Source organism: Equus quagga, chromosome 18 (assembly GCF_021613505.1).
Source record: "Equus quagga isolate Etosha38 chromosome 18, UCLA_HA_Equagga_1.0, whole genome shotgun sequence".
NCBI lineage: Eukaryota > Metazoa > Chordata > Mammalia > Perissodactyla > Equidae > Equus > Equus quagga.
In genome coordinates, this window is record NC_060284.1 from 46,826,229 (window position 1) to 46,840,050 (window position 13,822).

At 46.9% G+C, this 13,822-nt stretch overlaps 1 protein-coding gene across 1 annotated transcript in view; it reads left to right on the forward strand.

The window, feature by feature from the left end:
- The window catches only part of ATP1A1 (ATPase Na+/K+ transporting subunit alpha 1), a 30,079-nt gene that overhangs the window by 15,824 nt on the left and 433 nt on the right, over positions 1-13,822 (forward strand). The window contains exons 9-22 of the mRNA XM_046645052.1: positions 419-617; positions 831-940; positions 3,058-3,192; positions 3,744-3,936; positions 5,294-5,469; positions 6,465-6,601; positions 7,434-7,584; positions 8,188-8,356; positions 8,501-8,655; positions 9,033-9,156; positions 10,464-10,609; positions 10,725-10,855; positions 11,119-11,220; positions 13,210-13,301. Coding sequence (XP_046501008.1) covers positions 419-617; positions 831-940; positions 3,058-3,192; positions 3,744-3,936; positions 5,294-5,469; positions 6,465-6,601; positions 7,434-7,584; positions 8,188-8,356; positions 8,501-8,655; positions 9,033-9,156; positions 10,464-10,609; positions 10,725-10,855; positions 11,119-11,220; positions 13,210-13,301 — 2,020 coding nt within the window. The remainder of the gene's footprint in view (positions 1-418; positions 618-830; positions 941-3,057; positions 3,193-3,743; positions 3,937-5,293; positions 5,470-6,464; positions 6,602-7,433; positions 7,585-8,187; positions 8,357-8,500; positions 8,656-9,032; positions 9,157-10,463; positions 10,610-10,724; positions 10,856-11,118; positions 11,221-13,209; positions 13,302-13,822) is intronic.

Sequence of the window (13,822 nt, forward strand, 5' to 3'; positions counted from 1 at the left end):
TCATCCACTACCCTCTCCTAAGGGGCTGCCATCTTAGGTTTTATCTCACGAATGTGTATCGATTTTGTTCAGAGCCACATAGGAGGGTTAGACAGTGAAAAGACCTTGGCATGTTTCTCTTTGGAAGATAGTAACCCAAAAGCATAAATTTTTTCTTAAGTTATCACATGATCCAGGATAGTGTAACAGAGAAAGAAGAAAAACTTGGGGGTGAGTGGGGGAAATAGAATGTGGTAAAATACGTTACTTTTGGCGGGTAAAGGGAAGCCTCATATACATATTACCATTATTATTTCTTCAGAGGAAGCTTGGAGAGATTTAATTTTAGACAGATTTTTTTCCACAGTGGGGTGTAGCTGGAGTTTGTGTAGAATCCAAGCTGGCTGTGTGAAGAAATGTGGTTGCTGACCTTTTTCAGGTGTGCCTGACCCTCACTGCCAAGCGCATGGCGAGGAAGAACTGTTTAGTGAAGAACTTAGAAGCTGTGGAGACCTTGGGGTCCACATCCACCATCTGCTCAGATAAAACTGGAACGCTGACTCAGAACCGGATGACAGTGGCCCACATGTGGTTTGACAATCAAATCCACGAGGCCGACACGACTGAGAATCAGAGTGGTAAGACTAGGGCCCCCTCCATGTGGCTGCTTCCTTTCTTCCTTTTTTTTTGGCCTATCAATTAAAAAAAAATGAATTTGCCCCACAGACATGGGTGAAAAAATGCCTAAAACCTGATTAATTGGGAAACGAGATGTAGCCTTTCACATTTTTATGGGACTTCTAATACAAAGCTAATGCATTATTTTCCCTGTCTTTTCTTGCTTTCATCAGGTGTCTCATTCGACAAGACTTCAGCCACCTGGCTCTCTCTGTCCAGAATTGCGGGTCTTTGCAACAGAGCAGTGTTTCAGGCTAACCAGGAAAACATCCCCATCCTTAAGGTGCGCTCAGGCGTCCCTGTGGGCATCAGGCTGCCAGGGGGTGGGGGGTGTAGAGACCACACGAGAACGACCACCTGAGTGTTCTCTGTGAACAGCACGTGACGTTTGTGTTGTATAAAGTAGCTGTTCATCACAGGACACTTGGAATGGTCTGTGATGCTTGGCTGTGTGTGACTTGTGTTGCCTGTGGATCCCGAAGTACTTAGAGTTCCCTGTGGTCTTTATAAGTTGGAGAAAAGGGAATATACAGGAAAACTGACCAGAGGAGTAGGGGGGTTAGGTAGGTGATCTCTACTGGTGAAAAACCTAATTAATAAAATCCAGTGTTACCATTCTGCATTCACATGCTGTCGCCCAACCTCGCAGACAGTGGGGCTGCTTTTGTGACTCGATAATCGCATTTGCATATTAGGATACAGTAGATTCCAGTAAATCCCTTAAGCCATTTATTTTCTTAAAATAGCTCAGCTATTTCTCTTATCTTACTTATTCTTAGCTTGCTTACTAATGATGCAAAAATAAGCTCAGCCTCCTGGAATTTGCGTGAAATTTGAAATGACTGAGATTTGACTGTATTTCCCAGTGAAGACGCAATCCCAGAAAGGTCACGAGGTGCACAAGGTCCCATAGGAGGAGAAAGCAGTGTGAGGCCCTCTGAGCCCACTTGCTCTCAGCAAAGCTGCCTGTGGGCATTCTGCATAGAAACCCAGTTGTCGAAGGGAATGTGGCTTAGATGGACTGAGATGGCTTCTCCAGGAAGACGGCATTCCTTTAGTCTTTAAAGGACATTCTCTTCGCATTGAATTGACGTTGCTCTGAGGAGGATGCTGTTTCTCATGGGATAAAACTTGAGATGCCTCCTTCATGTTTTTCCTTAGCTCAAATGGAAATTTTCTAGGCTTTGAGCTCAGGGACTCACAAGTATTAAATCTTTCCTAATTTAAAAGCCCCAGAAAGGTAGCATGAGATGGGGCCATGTCAATGGCATTATTACCAAAAAAAAAAAAGTCTGGGCCTCTATTCCACTTTAATAACTGGCCTTTGTTAAAAATGATCTCCCTGGGCCAACCTGGTGGTGTAGTGGTTAAGTTTGCGTGCTCTGCTTTGGCGGCCCAGGGTTCACAGGTTCAAATCCTGGGTGTCGACCTACACACCACTCATCAAGCCATGCCGTGGTGGGATCCCACATAGAAAATAGAGGAAGATTGACACAGATCTCAGCTCAGCAACAATCTTCCTCACCAAAAAAAAAAAAAAAAAAATTCCTTTTAAAATAAAAAAGCAATCTCCCTTATTTCATGTTTCTTACCAAACCTAGCCACCCTTCTTATGAAAGGGGACTATATTTGTAAGTGAGCGTTACTTTGCTCATCTGCATGTATAGCTTTGCATGTCAAAGTTCTAAAATGTTCATCTGCATAAAAGTTGGCTGCAACTGAATGTTTTCAGGATGTGAAATATATGTGTCACAATATATCACACAAAATACAAGTATATGTTGCCTGAAGGGTGGGCTTTGATTAAAATGATAGCTAATTCTGTGACTTCCAGTTCACATCATTCAGGCCCAGCTAATTTTGCACAATTGAATTATGATTAGAATATAAAGTCTTCTGTTCTCCCCTTGACACAGACGGTTGGCCCTCAGTCCTGAGAACCTAAGGTTGTTTTCTTTTAAATCGTAGGGCAGTGAAGGGTGCTGTAAATATTTGTGTCCTCGTGTGGTATTTTCGGATTCAACCAGAAATATGTTTGGGAATAACGTTGGCTTTGAGTCTTTTCCACGGGGAAGAGGAGAAACAGGCTAACGTGGGTTGGAAGGGTGTGTGTGCTGCTCCCAAGGGCAGCGACACCTTTGCGCACCCCTCTTTTACCAGAAGCCAGGTGTGGGGTGGGGAAGGGGGCTGACCAGGAGGAGGTTGGAGTTCGAGTCTGAAGGGGGCTGTGAGGCCCTCGGGTCGTGCTAAAGGTTGGGCTGCCCTTCCAAAACGCTGCTTCCTCCTCGCCCACCCTCTGCTCTGCTTCTGACGAGATTGCAATACATTCTGATTATTTCTTTCAGCGATTCTTAGTGAAGCGTTTTCGTGGTGATTAACAGGCGATGTCTCTGTTCACAGCGGGCCGTCGCAGGCGATGCCTCCGAGTCAGCACTCTTGAAATGCATCGAGCTGTGCTGCGGCTCTGTGAAGGAGATGAGGGACAGATACCCCAAGATCGTGGAGATTCCCTTCAACTCCACCAACAAGTACCAGGTGGCCTGGGGCGCGAGGCGGGCGAGGGCACAGATGGGGAGGAGGAGCAGTCGATGGAAGAACTCTGTTGGAATGTTAGAAGCTTAAATGCTTTCTAAAAGCAAATCATTCAAACTTTTTATGAAAGCTTTAAGTTTTACCCTTGACTACATATAGAAAATCCTAATTTACTTGACTATCAGTAGGATAAACGAAGCCTCTCCTAAAATGTTGTTCGGGTCCTTTGCATATTTATTTGTGGTTTGGGGTGGAAATGGGTGTGTGAGGAGGGGCTGGGGAGGGGTGCAGGTGCAGAGGTGTGTGTCAGTCCCGTTGTTCCCGAATTTTCTGTTTGTATATGAACACGTGTTCAGGGATTTATGAGTATCTTATCGTGCTTGTTTTCTGTAGCAGTCAGAGTATGTTACAAGGTATGAGACCCTTCATAGTGCAGGAATAGGGGGTCTTGGTCTTTTTCATAACAAATACTGAATAGTAAGGGGGCTTTGTTTACCCTCTGTGGTCTGCCCCGCCCAGCCATCCAGCATTTACATCTCAACAATCCTTTACAGTTGTCCATTCATAAGAACCCCAACACGTCTGAGCCCCAGCACCTGCTGGTGATGAAAGGTGCTCCGGAAAGGATCCTGGACCGCTGCAGCTCTATCCTCCTCAACGGCAAGGAGCAGCCCCTGGACGAGGAGCTGAAAGATGCCTTTCAGAACGCCTACCTGGAGCTGGGCGGCCTCGGAGAGCGAGTGCTCGGTACGCAGATAACCTGGTAACACAGCGGGTCTAGACCGCTGCAAATTAGCATATTCAGCTCTGTAACTGGTTGACCTCCCCATAAGCCTGTCGGGAGCAATCCTCCTCCTACTTTATTTGCCCCCTGTTGTTGGGAAAACAGCAAGTGCTGGAGACATGTTTGTTTTATTGGGCTGCAGGCAACACAATCCTGCTGGTTTGCTTCTGGCTCATACTTAGACCTTTGGTGTCATATTGGTCAGTTCCATTTGCCAAAAAAAAAATAGGAGAGGAAGAGTTTTATTCTCCAACCTTTGTTGCTATGTCCAGGATCTGTAAACTTAATGAAATTAAAGTTAATTAATTCCCAGGACATCTAGAATAAAGCCATTTCCTGACTGCCACCGAAGGGTTGAGAATGTGCATGGGAACTGACGTGGGCAGCTCCTAAGTTAGACAGACAGTAAACTTTTGCCCTTTCTATTCTGTCAGCCCCTGCAGATTAGAACTACATGTTACCCATTGTCTGATGTAATTGGCAAAGTGGCATTTATAATATTTTGTAGGGTGACAGATAAAAATTCATTATTCATCTAATTCTTCCTATTCTCCTTAGCTTAGATAACTTAGAACTGATAGGCTGGCCCCATACTCAGGTTCATACTGCTCCCTCATCTACCTTGAGGTGTCTGTCTTACGTCTCTATCCAACTGAAAAACCACTATGTTATCTTAAGTGTTTGTTTCCCTACATGTACCACCCCAAAGGAGAAGCAGTCTCTCTTCCTTGAACCCACCTGGCACCTCTTACCACTTTAAAGAACCCTGTAACCTTCGTACAACGTTGAAAGGAATGTCTTGACCATTGTGGTTTTTGTATTAATAATACTGGGCAATAAGCCCTTGGGCAGAATGTGTCTGCATTTATCCTCAAAACAGCTAGCATGATGGCGGCACTCAGATATTTTGGTTAAATGAACAATGAGCAGAGATGTGGCCTCGACTTTTCCAGAGAAGGAAGCCAAGACACATAATTACATGATTTGCCAAATCCAAGTAACGGAGTGGGCAGGTCTCAAACCCTGAATTCCTGGGGTTCAGGACTGGTGTCATCTCATTCAGTCTTCTCCACATGAAGCCGTTCCTCTTCCTTGAGGCTTGCTGATGGGTGCTGTCTTCTGCATGTTTTTCCTTTCAGTGACTCTATGCCATTCATAAATGTTAAACAGAACCTTCATTCTGTTATAAAACTTGACTTTTAAGAAATAGTCCAAACTAAGCCTTCAGCAAAGGCAGATAGGATGGATAAGAAGCTGCTTGTTGTCCTTCTGCTGCCTCCATTTCTGAAAATCCTCACCAGCTCCCTGCCCTCCTTTCAGGTTTCTGCCACCTTTTCCTGCCCGACGAACAGTTTCCCGAAGGCTTCCAGTTTGACACTGACGATGTGAATTTCCCTCTTGAAAATCTCTGCTTCGTTGGGCTCATCTCCATGATCGACCCTCCCCGAGCTGCCGTGCCTGATGCCGTGGGCAAATGTCGGAGCGCTGGGATTAAGGTAGCGTCCAGTCTGCGTCCGTGGCATCCCCTCTGTGTGCTTTTGGGCACCCTGTTAGTGGCATTGTCTCCTGGGGGCCACATGGCCAGCTGGTTTTCTCACCTGGAGTATTCTCGTCTCCCAAGCTTTAGTTACCACCAGAAAAGACCACATAGTATTAAAACGTTAGTGTAAACAGAAGAAAGATTTAGAAAAAAAGAAAACTTTTTTGAAAGAAATGTAAGTGAATTAAAAAGAGCTAAAGAGTTGGCAAGGTTTTAAATTTTGAAATACTTGCATTCTAGATTAATATGCTTCACGCAGGGCATGGCATGTCTTCCGTGTTTTCAGTTAGCTGGTTTTGTAATGAATGTTCCATGGACTCTCTGTCTCTCTTTAAGTTGCCAGGTACGATTCAGGTGTCCTGATAGAGTATGGTTTGTTTAGCCTTCCTTGTTGCTGGGTGTTTGTTTCTTTTTCATTCTCATGAGTAATACAGCCCTGAAAAGCTCTGAAAATTATTCCCCCATCACTTGGATTATATTTGATTATATTCCTCTAAACATATTCTTCTAAATGTAATCATTGGGTCAAAAAGAGTAGGAACAGTTTTGAATTCTTGTTACGTGTTGCGCTCTCCTCAAATTGGGCCAATTTGAGGATGCCAACCAGCAATATGTGGCATTTTTATCTTATAGTCCCACAGCATCCGATTTTTATCATTTTTTGCTGGTTTTAGTAAATCTGAATATTTTTGTATGACTATGTAGAAGGAAAAATCGATATTGCGTATCCTCTGTGATCATGCACCAAGGTGAAATCTGGATGTTGGCTTTGTGTTTTCCTTCTGTGAACACGTTTATATTTTTGGCTAATGTTTATTGTTTTATATTTGCATTCCTTTTGATATTTCAAGCTGAATCATCCTTAATATGTATTCTTGCCTACCAGTAAGCCTTTTTAAGGTCATTTGCTTGGCAGCGGCATTCACTAAATTGTCTTGTTTCTTGTTGCAGGTCATCATGGTCACTGGAGACCATCCTATCACAGCCAAAGCCATTGCCAAAGGTGTGGGCATCATCTCAGAAGGCAATGAGACCGTAGAGGACATTGCTGCCCGCCTCAACATCCCAGTGAGCCAGGTGAACCCCAGGTAAGGCAGGAAGCTCGAAGCACCGTCAGCCTTGAAGGTGCGGATGGTGGTAGCTGGAAATCTTCAGCTTGGCTCTGAAATGGTTTGCTTTATCTAGGCTTGCTTTGAATACGAGTGCCCCTCCTGTTCCAGAAAGAAACCTTGTTTGCTCTTCAGGAAGAGCAAGTCATAATAACTAACGCTGAGATTGGTGCTTACTGTTCTAAACACTTGACATGATCCTAGTAAGGTGGGTATTGTTCCCACATTGCAGATCACAGAAGCTGAAGCTGAGTCGTGTCATACACACACAGTCCAGCTTCCAGCTTCATGCTGTTAACCACGGAGCTGTACTGCCCAACAGCTTGTCAATTTCCAGGTCCACGCTAAGAAAAAATGGGGAAGGCGCTTTTCAGGCCAGAAAAGGAAAATTTTGTTAACAAAGTAAAATAGATAACGGAGACAAATTAGTTTTGTTTTTAATGTTTTGTTAGGATTTAGGGCCCCTTCAACCTACTTTGGGGTAGTGGAGGGTTTGGTCTTTTATCAGGTCTGCCACTGTCTAAAACTTGGTCCTGTTATTTCAGTGTGCCTTTTATAAAGACGAGGAAAGGAAGGTGACAGACAGGCTTGCCTCAGATTGTTGCTGGTCTTGACTGGGATAATAATATATGAAAATGCTTGGTAACCTGTAAAATACTGCACAGATAATAGCTTTACATGGTGGGGGGACTGCCCCCCGACTTTGTGTTGTTTATGAAGTGTTCTGCATAGTGTCACAACCTCCCCACTTGGTGATGAGCATCATGCTGGTGATGGTACAGGTGACCTTTCTTTTCTGTCCTCATCCTAGAGATGCCAAGGCCTGCGTGGTTCATGGGAGTGATCTGAAGGACATGACCCCTGAGCAGCTGGATGACATCTTGAGGCACCACACTGAGATTGTGTTTGCCAGGACCTCCCCTCAGCAGAAGCTTATCATCGTGGAAGGCTGCCAGAGGCAGGTCAGTGGCCCTCTCAGGCGCTGCTGACCTCAGTGATTGCAGTGCCAGTAAAAATGAAAAACAAAGCAACGGTGGTGGAAACACAACCCAGCTTTTCTCAGACTCAGGGTAACCGTGCCATTAAGAAGCTCCAGGCGTAGAGAGAACGGTGACTTGATAACGGTTTAGTAGAGACACACACTTTTCAAGTCTTTGCTGTGGCCCAGAGCCTGAGCCTCAGCACCTGCCTGGATTAGCAGTGCAGACTCCTAATGCCTACATTGGAGACGGGAAGGGCCAGGAGACTCCCATCCCCTTCCTTGAAAAGACCTGGGGCTGTGCATTAAGGAATGAGGTTTTCCAGGGCTCCACTCATCAAAGTCATGACTTTGAGTAACCCTTGTTAAGCAGAGGTGAATACTCCTCAGAATTGTATTCGTGCCGCCATGCTGTTGGGTGGCAGCTCTGTGGGTTCTTGGCTAAGATGATTCTGAGACTCCATAAAGTCTGTGGGAAGGGAGCAGTGTCTGTAAGGGGGAGAGGCAAGTGCAGGCATGCCCCTTGCTTACTTCCATCTCTAGACGACATGATTCTTACGAACCCTCTCCATTCATTTTGTGGTAGGGTGCCATTGTGGCTGTAACTGGCGATGGTGTCAATGACTCTCCAGCTTTGAAGAAGGCGGACATTGGGGTTGCTATGGGGATAGCTGGCTCAGACGTGTCTAAGCAAGCTGCTGACATGATTCTTTTGGACGACAACTTTGCCTCAATTGTGACTGGAGTAGAGGAAGGTGAGAGCACTACATTTAAAGTGTTTCCCAAACACTCGTCCTGAGTCCGCCAATCAGTATCCATTTCTGGACACTTCCTGCATATCTGCAGTTTCTAGTCTGCTTATCTCTACGTTATACCATAAAAATATTTTGCTTTCCTAGGTCGTCTGATCTTCGATAACTTGAAGAAATCCATTGCCTACACCCTGACCAGTAACATTCCAGAGATCACCCCCTTCCTGATATTTATTATTGCAAACATTCCACTGCCCCTGGGGACTGTCACCATCCTCTGCATTGACTTGGGCACAGACATGGTAAGTGAATGTTGCAGCTTCCACACACTGTGGTGTTAAGGTGTGGCATTAGTGCTCGCTGCTGTGCTCCTGGGGTCCACATGCTTGTCAGTAGGGAAAGAAATTCGCAGTAACTATATCCAGCGTGTCTTGCAGCCTCAGCATCAACGAATCAATGTTGTTATTCTTCAAGGCACCCGTCAACACCTGTTTATCAGATAGGAGTCTTGCCTTTGTGTAATTCTGTTGTGTTGTTTTTCCCATGGGACCTGTAATATTAGCTCATGGTATGAAAAACATTTTTAAAAGAGAGGCCAAGAACTTTATAACGGGAGGGTCACAGTGTCGGCTTTCTGGTATTTGGTGACTTTAAATCCCTTCTCGCCCCTCCCCCCCAGGTCCCCGCCATCTCCCTGGCTTATGAGCAAGCTGAGAGCGACATCATGAAGAGACAGCCCAGAAACCCCCAGACGGACAAACTTGTGAATGAGCGGCTGATCAGCATGGCCTACGGACAAATTGGTGAGCTGCCACATGGCGTCGAGCAGGCAGCTGGCATGCTTACAGTATCTGGAGCGGTGGTGTCTGCCTTAGATAGGTTGATTTCTGAGACTTCAAATCTAGGGTGATGAGCCGCAACATAGGGTGAGACTACAGGAAGTTTCTAGATTCTCTTCTGTGTGAGAAGACATCTTTTGCTGTCAGCCCAGTTACTTCTTTGTGGAAACTGCAGTTCTTTACACCAAGCATCTTGTGACTGGGCTCAACTCTGCCTGAGAACTGAGGCTCCTCCTCCTCGCTGGGCCTCCCAGAATGCCAGGCACAGTTCTAGGGAACAGCGCATATTGACTCAAAGGCAGCTTTTCCTGGGGATACACAGTGTCTGTCACTAATTTGGATAGAGAGTTAGGCTTTGAAGAAATTACACGAGTTCAAAGGTTTGGCTGGTAGCGGTGGCCCTGCACCCCCACTCTCCCCACCACCAGTGCTTGGTTTCTGCTCCGCTGGTGGAGCATGACCAGCTAACAGATGGTCCAGGTGGGGGGCAATGAAAATGCCCTTTGATCCTAAATCATCTGCGTAGTCTCCTTCGGGAGAACCTGGTGAAGCCGCCATGAACAACTTCTTCTTCTGGATTAATGGGTTGCATTGCTGGGAACTTTGGTAAAGGGGAACAGATGAGTACATTATGGAAACATGGCAAAGATGGATTGGACAGTTGCTGACAACAGAGGAACTGGCTGATAGCCAGGTAGACCTAATTTTGTGAAGGAAGACTAGGTTCAGAGCATAGGATGAAATCCTGCCCTGAGGAATTTAGGGTAATGTGGTTGGATTGGATGCCAGGGGGAAAGGGTCCCAATAGTGTGGGAGGAGGAGGGTTGTGTCAGAAAGTACCACATCCACAATTTCCACAGTGGCTGGCAAAGAGGCAATGTGTAAAAATTGAGAGATGGGGGAAAAGTCATAATTTTTCAGAGATTAAAAAATAGGGAAGTGGATTTTTTCCCCCTAAAGGTCAAGCCCTGATAGAGGCAGATGATCAAGTAATAGAGGTGGGTGTTTAAGAGTAAGGTCTGTCTGTCTTCTTTAAGCTCTAAAAAGTGAATCAAAAAGTGGAGAGGGTGCTGGGTGAGGAGTGTACCCCTGGTTCCTCCATCCCACCAGTCATGGCCTGTGAGTGACGGGCAACTCTCCTGAGCCTTCATCAACCAGTGAGAAAGACTTCCCTCAAGTACCTCCCAGGCCTGCTCCAGTGATCAGATGCAGTGTGTGGAGATGCCCTTGTACCAGGTTCTAGCATTAAAGTTACTTTTCTAACTTCTTAGGTATGATCCAGGCCCTAGGGGGCTTCTTCACCTACTTTGTGATCCTGGCCGAGAATGGCTTCCTCCCAATTCACCTGCTGGGACTCCGCGTGGACTGGGATGACCGCTGGGTCAACGACGTGGAGGACAGCTACGGGCAGCAGTGGGTGAGTGAGGGCCTGACAGTGCTGGAGCTCCTCAGGCCCCTGAGGACGGTGACCACACAGCCACTGGCCACGTGGGCAAAGAGCCAGGCCCATCTTTTTGCCTTTTGCGTTTCAGACTTACGAACAGAGGAAAATCGTGGAGTTCACCTGCCACACAGCATTCTTCGTCAGTATCGTGGTGGTACAGTGGGCCGATTTGGTCATCTGCAAGACCAGGAGGAACTCAGTCTTCCAGCAGGGGATGAAGTGAGTAGAGAGGACAGTCAAGGTTCCTGGCTCAAAGAAGGGGTCTGGGATTTCTAAACCCTTCACAGAAAGCCCAGCAGCTGGCACATGTGCCAAAGTTTCTGGAATCTCTAGTTTTTGGAGCAGATTTAGGAAGCCAAATGCAGTTTTCAAGTTCCTAAGTACAACTAGTACATAGAAACATTGATCTGCCGTTTAACACACAGCATTAGAAGGTAAATTTCTATTTGTGTTTTTTAAGCTTTTTTCCTCCTTGACTTTAGGAACAAGATCCTAATATTTGGCCTCTTCGAAGAGACGGCCCTTGCTGCCTTCCTTTCCTACTGCCCTGGAATGGGTGTGGCCCTGAGGATGTATCCCCTCAAGTAAGTCCATCCTCTTCCAGCTCCAAAATCCATGAAATAGTAAGCGTGGCTTTTCCTCTTGTGAGTAGCCGTCCTTTTCAGAACTTTTGGGTGGCATGTACAAGACTTCCTATGGATTGGAAAATCAGGAAGGCCTGATTCATCAGTAAATCAGACTAGCAAGTCCGGAGACTTGTTGACCACGGCCACTGCTTAGGATTTGGCCCCAGACAGGCTCTGGTAATTGGGCTTCCCCGCTGGCTCACTGCTGAGCACTCAGGTCCCCCACAGCCACAGTCCAGTTGTCTTTAGAGGCCAACCAGGGGTCTCCTGGAGTTTGGGGGCCCAGGTTCAAATCTTGGTTTGCTTACCCTGTCACTGTGCATCCCATCGCAAGCCCCCTGTGGGTCTCTGAATCCTCTGCTCTCAGAGGAAGTTTGGAGAAGCAGATCTGAGGTCCCTTTTACCTTACAGTTGATCAGAGGAAGCTTACCCCTAGTCTGATCAGAACCAGACTGGCCTTGAGCACAGTGAATGACCTTGCACTTCTCATAAACCTGAATTTTCACATACAGGGTTTACCGCAAACGCCAGTAGCATTTTGAAACAGTGTGTTTGGTGGTGTCTGCTAACTGATTAAAGTATGCTAAGCCACAGAATGTGGGACCTGTACAATACAAGCTTCTGATTTAAACCGTCAGCCTCCCCATCCTTGCTCAGACCCATCTAGACTCAGCTAGCCTGTTGCCATCTCCTCTCCTTTTGCTGATCTCACCCCTAAAGTAACCAAACCCCATTGACTTCATTGACTTCCTGCTGGGTGTGTGCAGACGTCATCTGTGGTACAGGCTAGCCTAGTGTCTAGGCTCTCTCTCATTATTGCCCCACCCTGTTTTTCTGGCCTTATCTTGTACCCATCCAAGCTTATGTTAGGTGAATTCAATATTCTCTGCCTATGTATTTGCTTAAGGCTGTGTCGTCCCCCCCCCCCCCCCATTAACCCTGAAAATCCTTCAGGGCTGACTTCCTCGGAGCTTGTCCCCATGTGATCTCACCCTCCTGGACATGTGCAATTGCACCCTTCTTTGGCATTGCGTATTAGGTCATTTCTGCTCCCCACTAGAATATAAAGGCCTGGGCCACAGTATCGTTGCCTTTCTATCTCCAGCACCCTGCACAGAGCTGGCATACAACAGCAGCCAGCCATGTCCAAGTTGAATTTTGTCATCTTGGGCCAGTGTTTATCAAGAGGAGGCCAGGAGGATCACAGAGCTTTCTTTTAGAAATGGACAGTCACGCTAAAATAGTGTAGTGCCTCAGAACAGCTCGCTGTGACTAGAGGACTTGTTTCTTCAATTTGGAAGGTGGTTTGCTCGGGTGCCTGAATCAAACAGGGTCTTCTCTTAGCTGCTGTGGAGGACATGCAGGTCAGGAAGAGGTGGAGGAGACCGCCAGAGCTCTGCCCTGGGACCACCTTCCTCACATGTTTACTGCACGAGCTGGTCGTCAGGAAAGCTTAGCCCTCCCACAGAGGCTGCCCTGGGCGCCTGTCTCCAGGCTGGGGACTGTGCAGCAGCCCGTGAGCTCCCAAAGGCCTCTGATCTCTCTTAGGGCTCAGCTGTTTTCATTTCTCACATCTAGGACTCAGAGCAGACAGCTGACTGTCCCAATTCCATCATCAGAGACCAAATTTAGGGGATAGATAAATTGGTTTTGACCCACACTGGCAGTTCTTTATCTTCAAATGCCAGCATATCAGAGAAATACATTCGAGCTTGTTAAACACTTAAAATGCCCAGTCACTGGGATGGTGAACAGAAAATCTACTCAACTCGCCCTACAAACCAAACTTAGAAACAAACCAAGCTGAAGATGGGCAGGGGCCTCCTTTATGAAGACTGCAGCCTGGTTTCTCCTGTCTCTCTGGGCCCTAGGCACACAGAGCAGCAGGCTGTGCTTAAGGCATTGGCATGTGTTCATGTGTAAATTGGTACCTGCTGCTTTTTCCAGGCCTACCTGGTGGTTCTGTGCCTTCCCGTACTCTCTTCTCATCTTCGTGTATGACGAAGTCAGAAAACTCATCATCAGGCGACGCCCTGGCGGTAATTACAGGCATTTTAGCTTGGGGGAGGGGGAAGGGCTGCAGTTGTGTGGGCTTTTGTGATCTTTCCTTTGAACTGCCTGGGCTCCCTCACAGGCTCCTGATGGGCCAAGGGCCGCACACCAGCCCGCGGGACACTGACTGCAGTTCCAGTCCCATCCTCAGAACCGCGTTCTCAGTCCAGGCTTCAGAACCAGTCATCTTTTAGACTCTAAAATACAAACCAAATATGATACAGTGGAAACTTGGTTGGAAATCTAAACCATCTTTCCAGTTAACACCTTCTTCCTAAAAGCATTTAAATAAATACAATCGAGAGTCCCATATTGAATTTGGGGTCCCCCCACCCCCCATTGGCTTTGTCTGTTATCCCCAGGTCAGTTCTTTCCCCTCTTGGCTGGCGCGTGGGCTCACTGCAGCCTCTCTGTTGGCTGGCGCGTGGGCTCACTGCAGCCTCTCTGTTGGCTGGCGCGTGGGCTCACTGCAGCCTCTCTGTTGGCTGGCGCGTGGGCTCACTGCAGC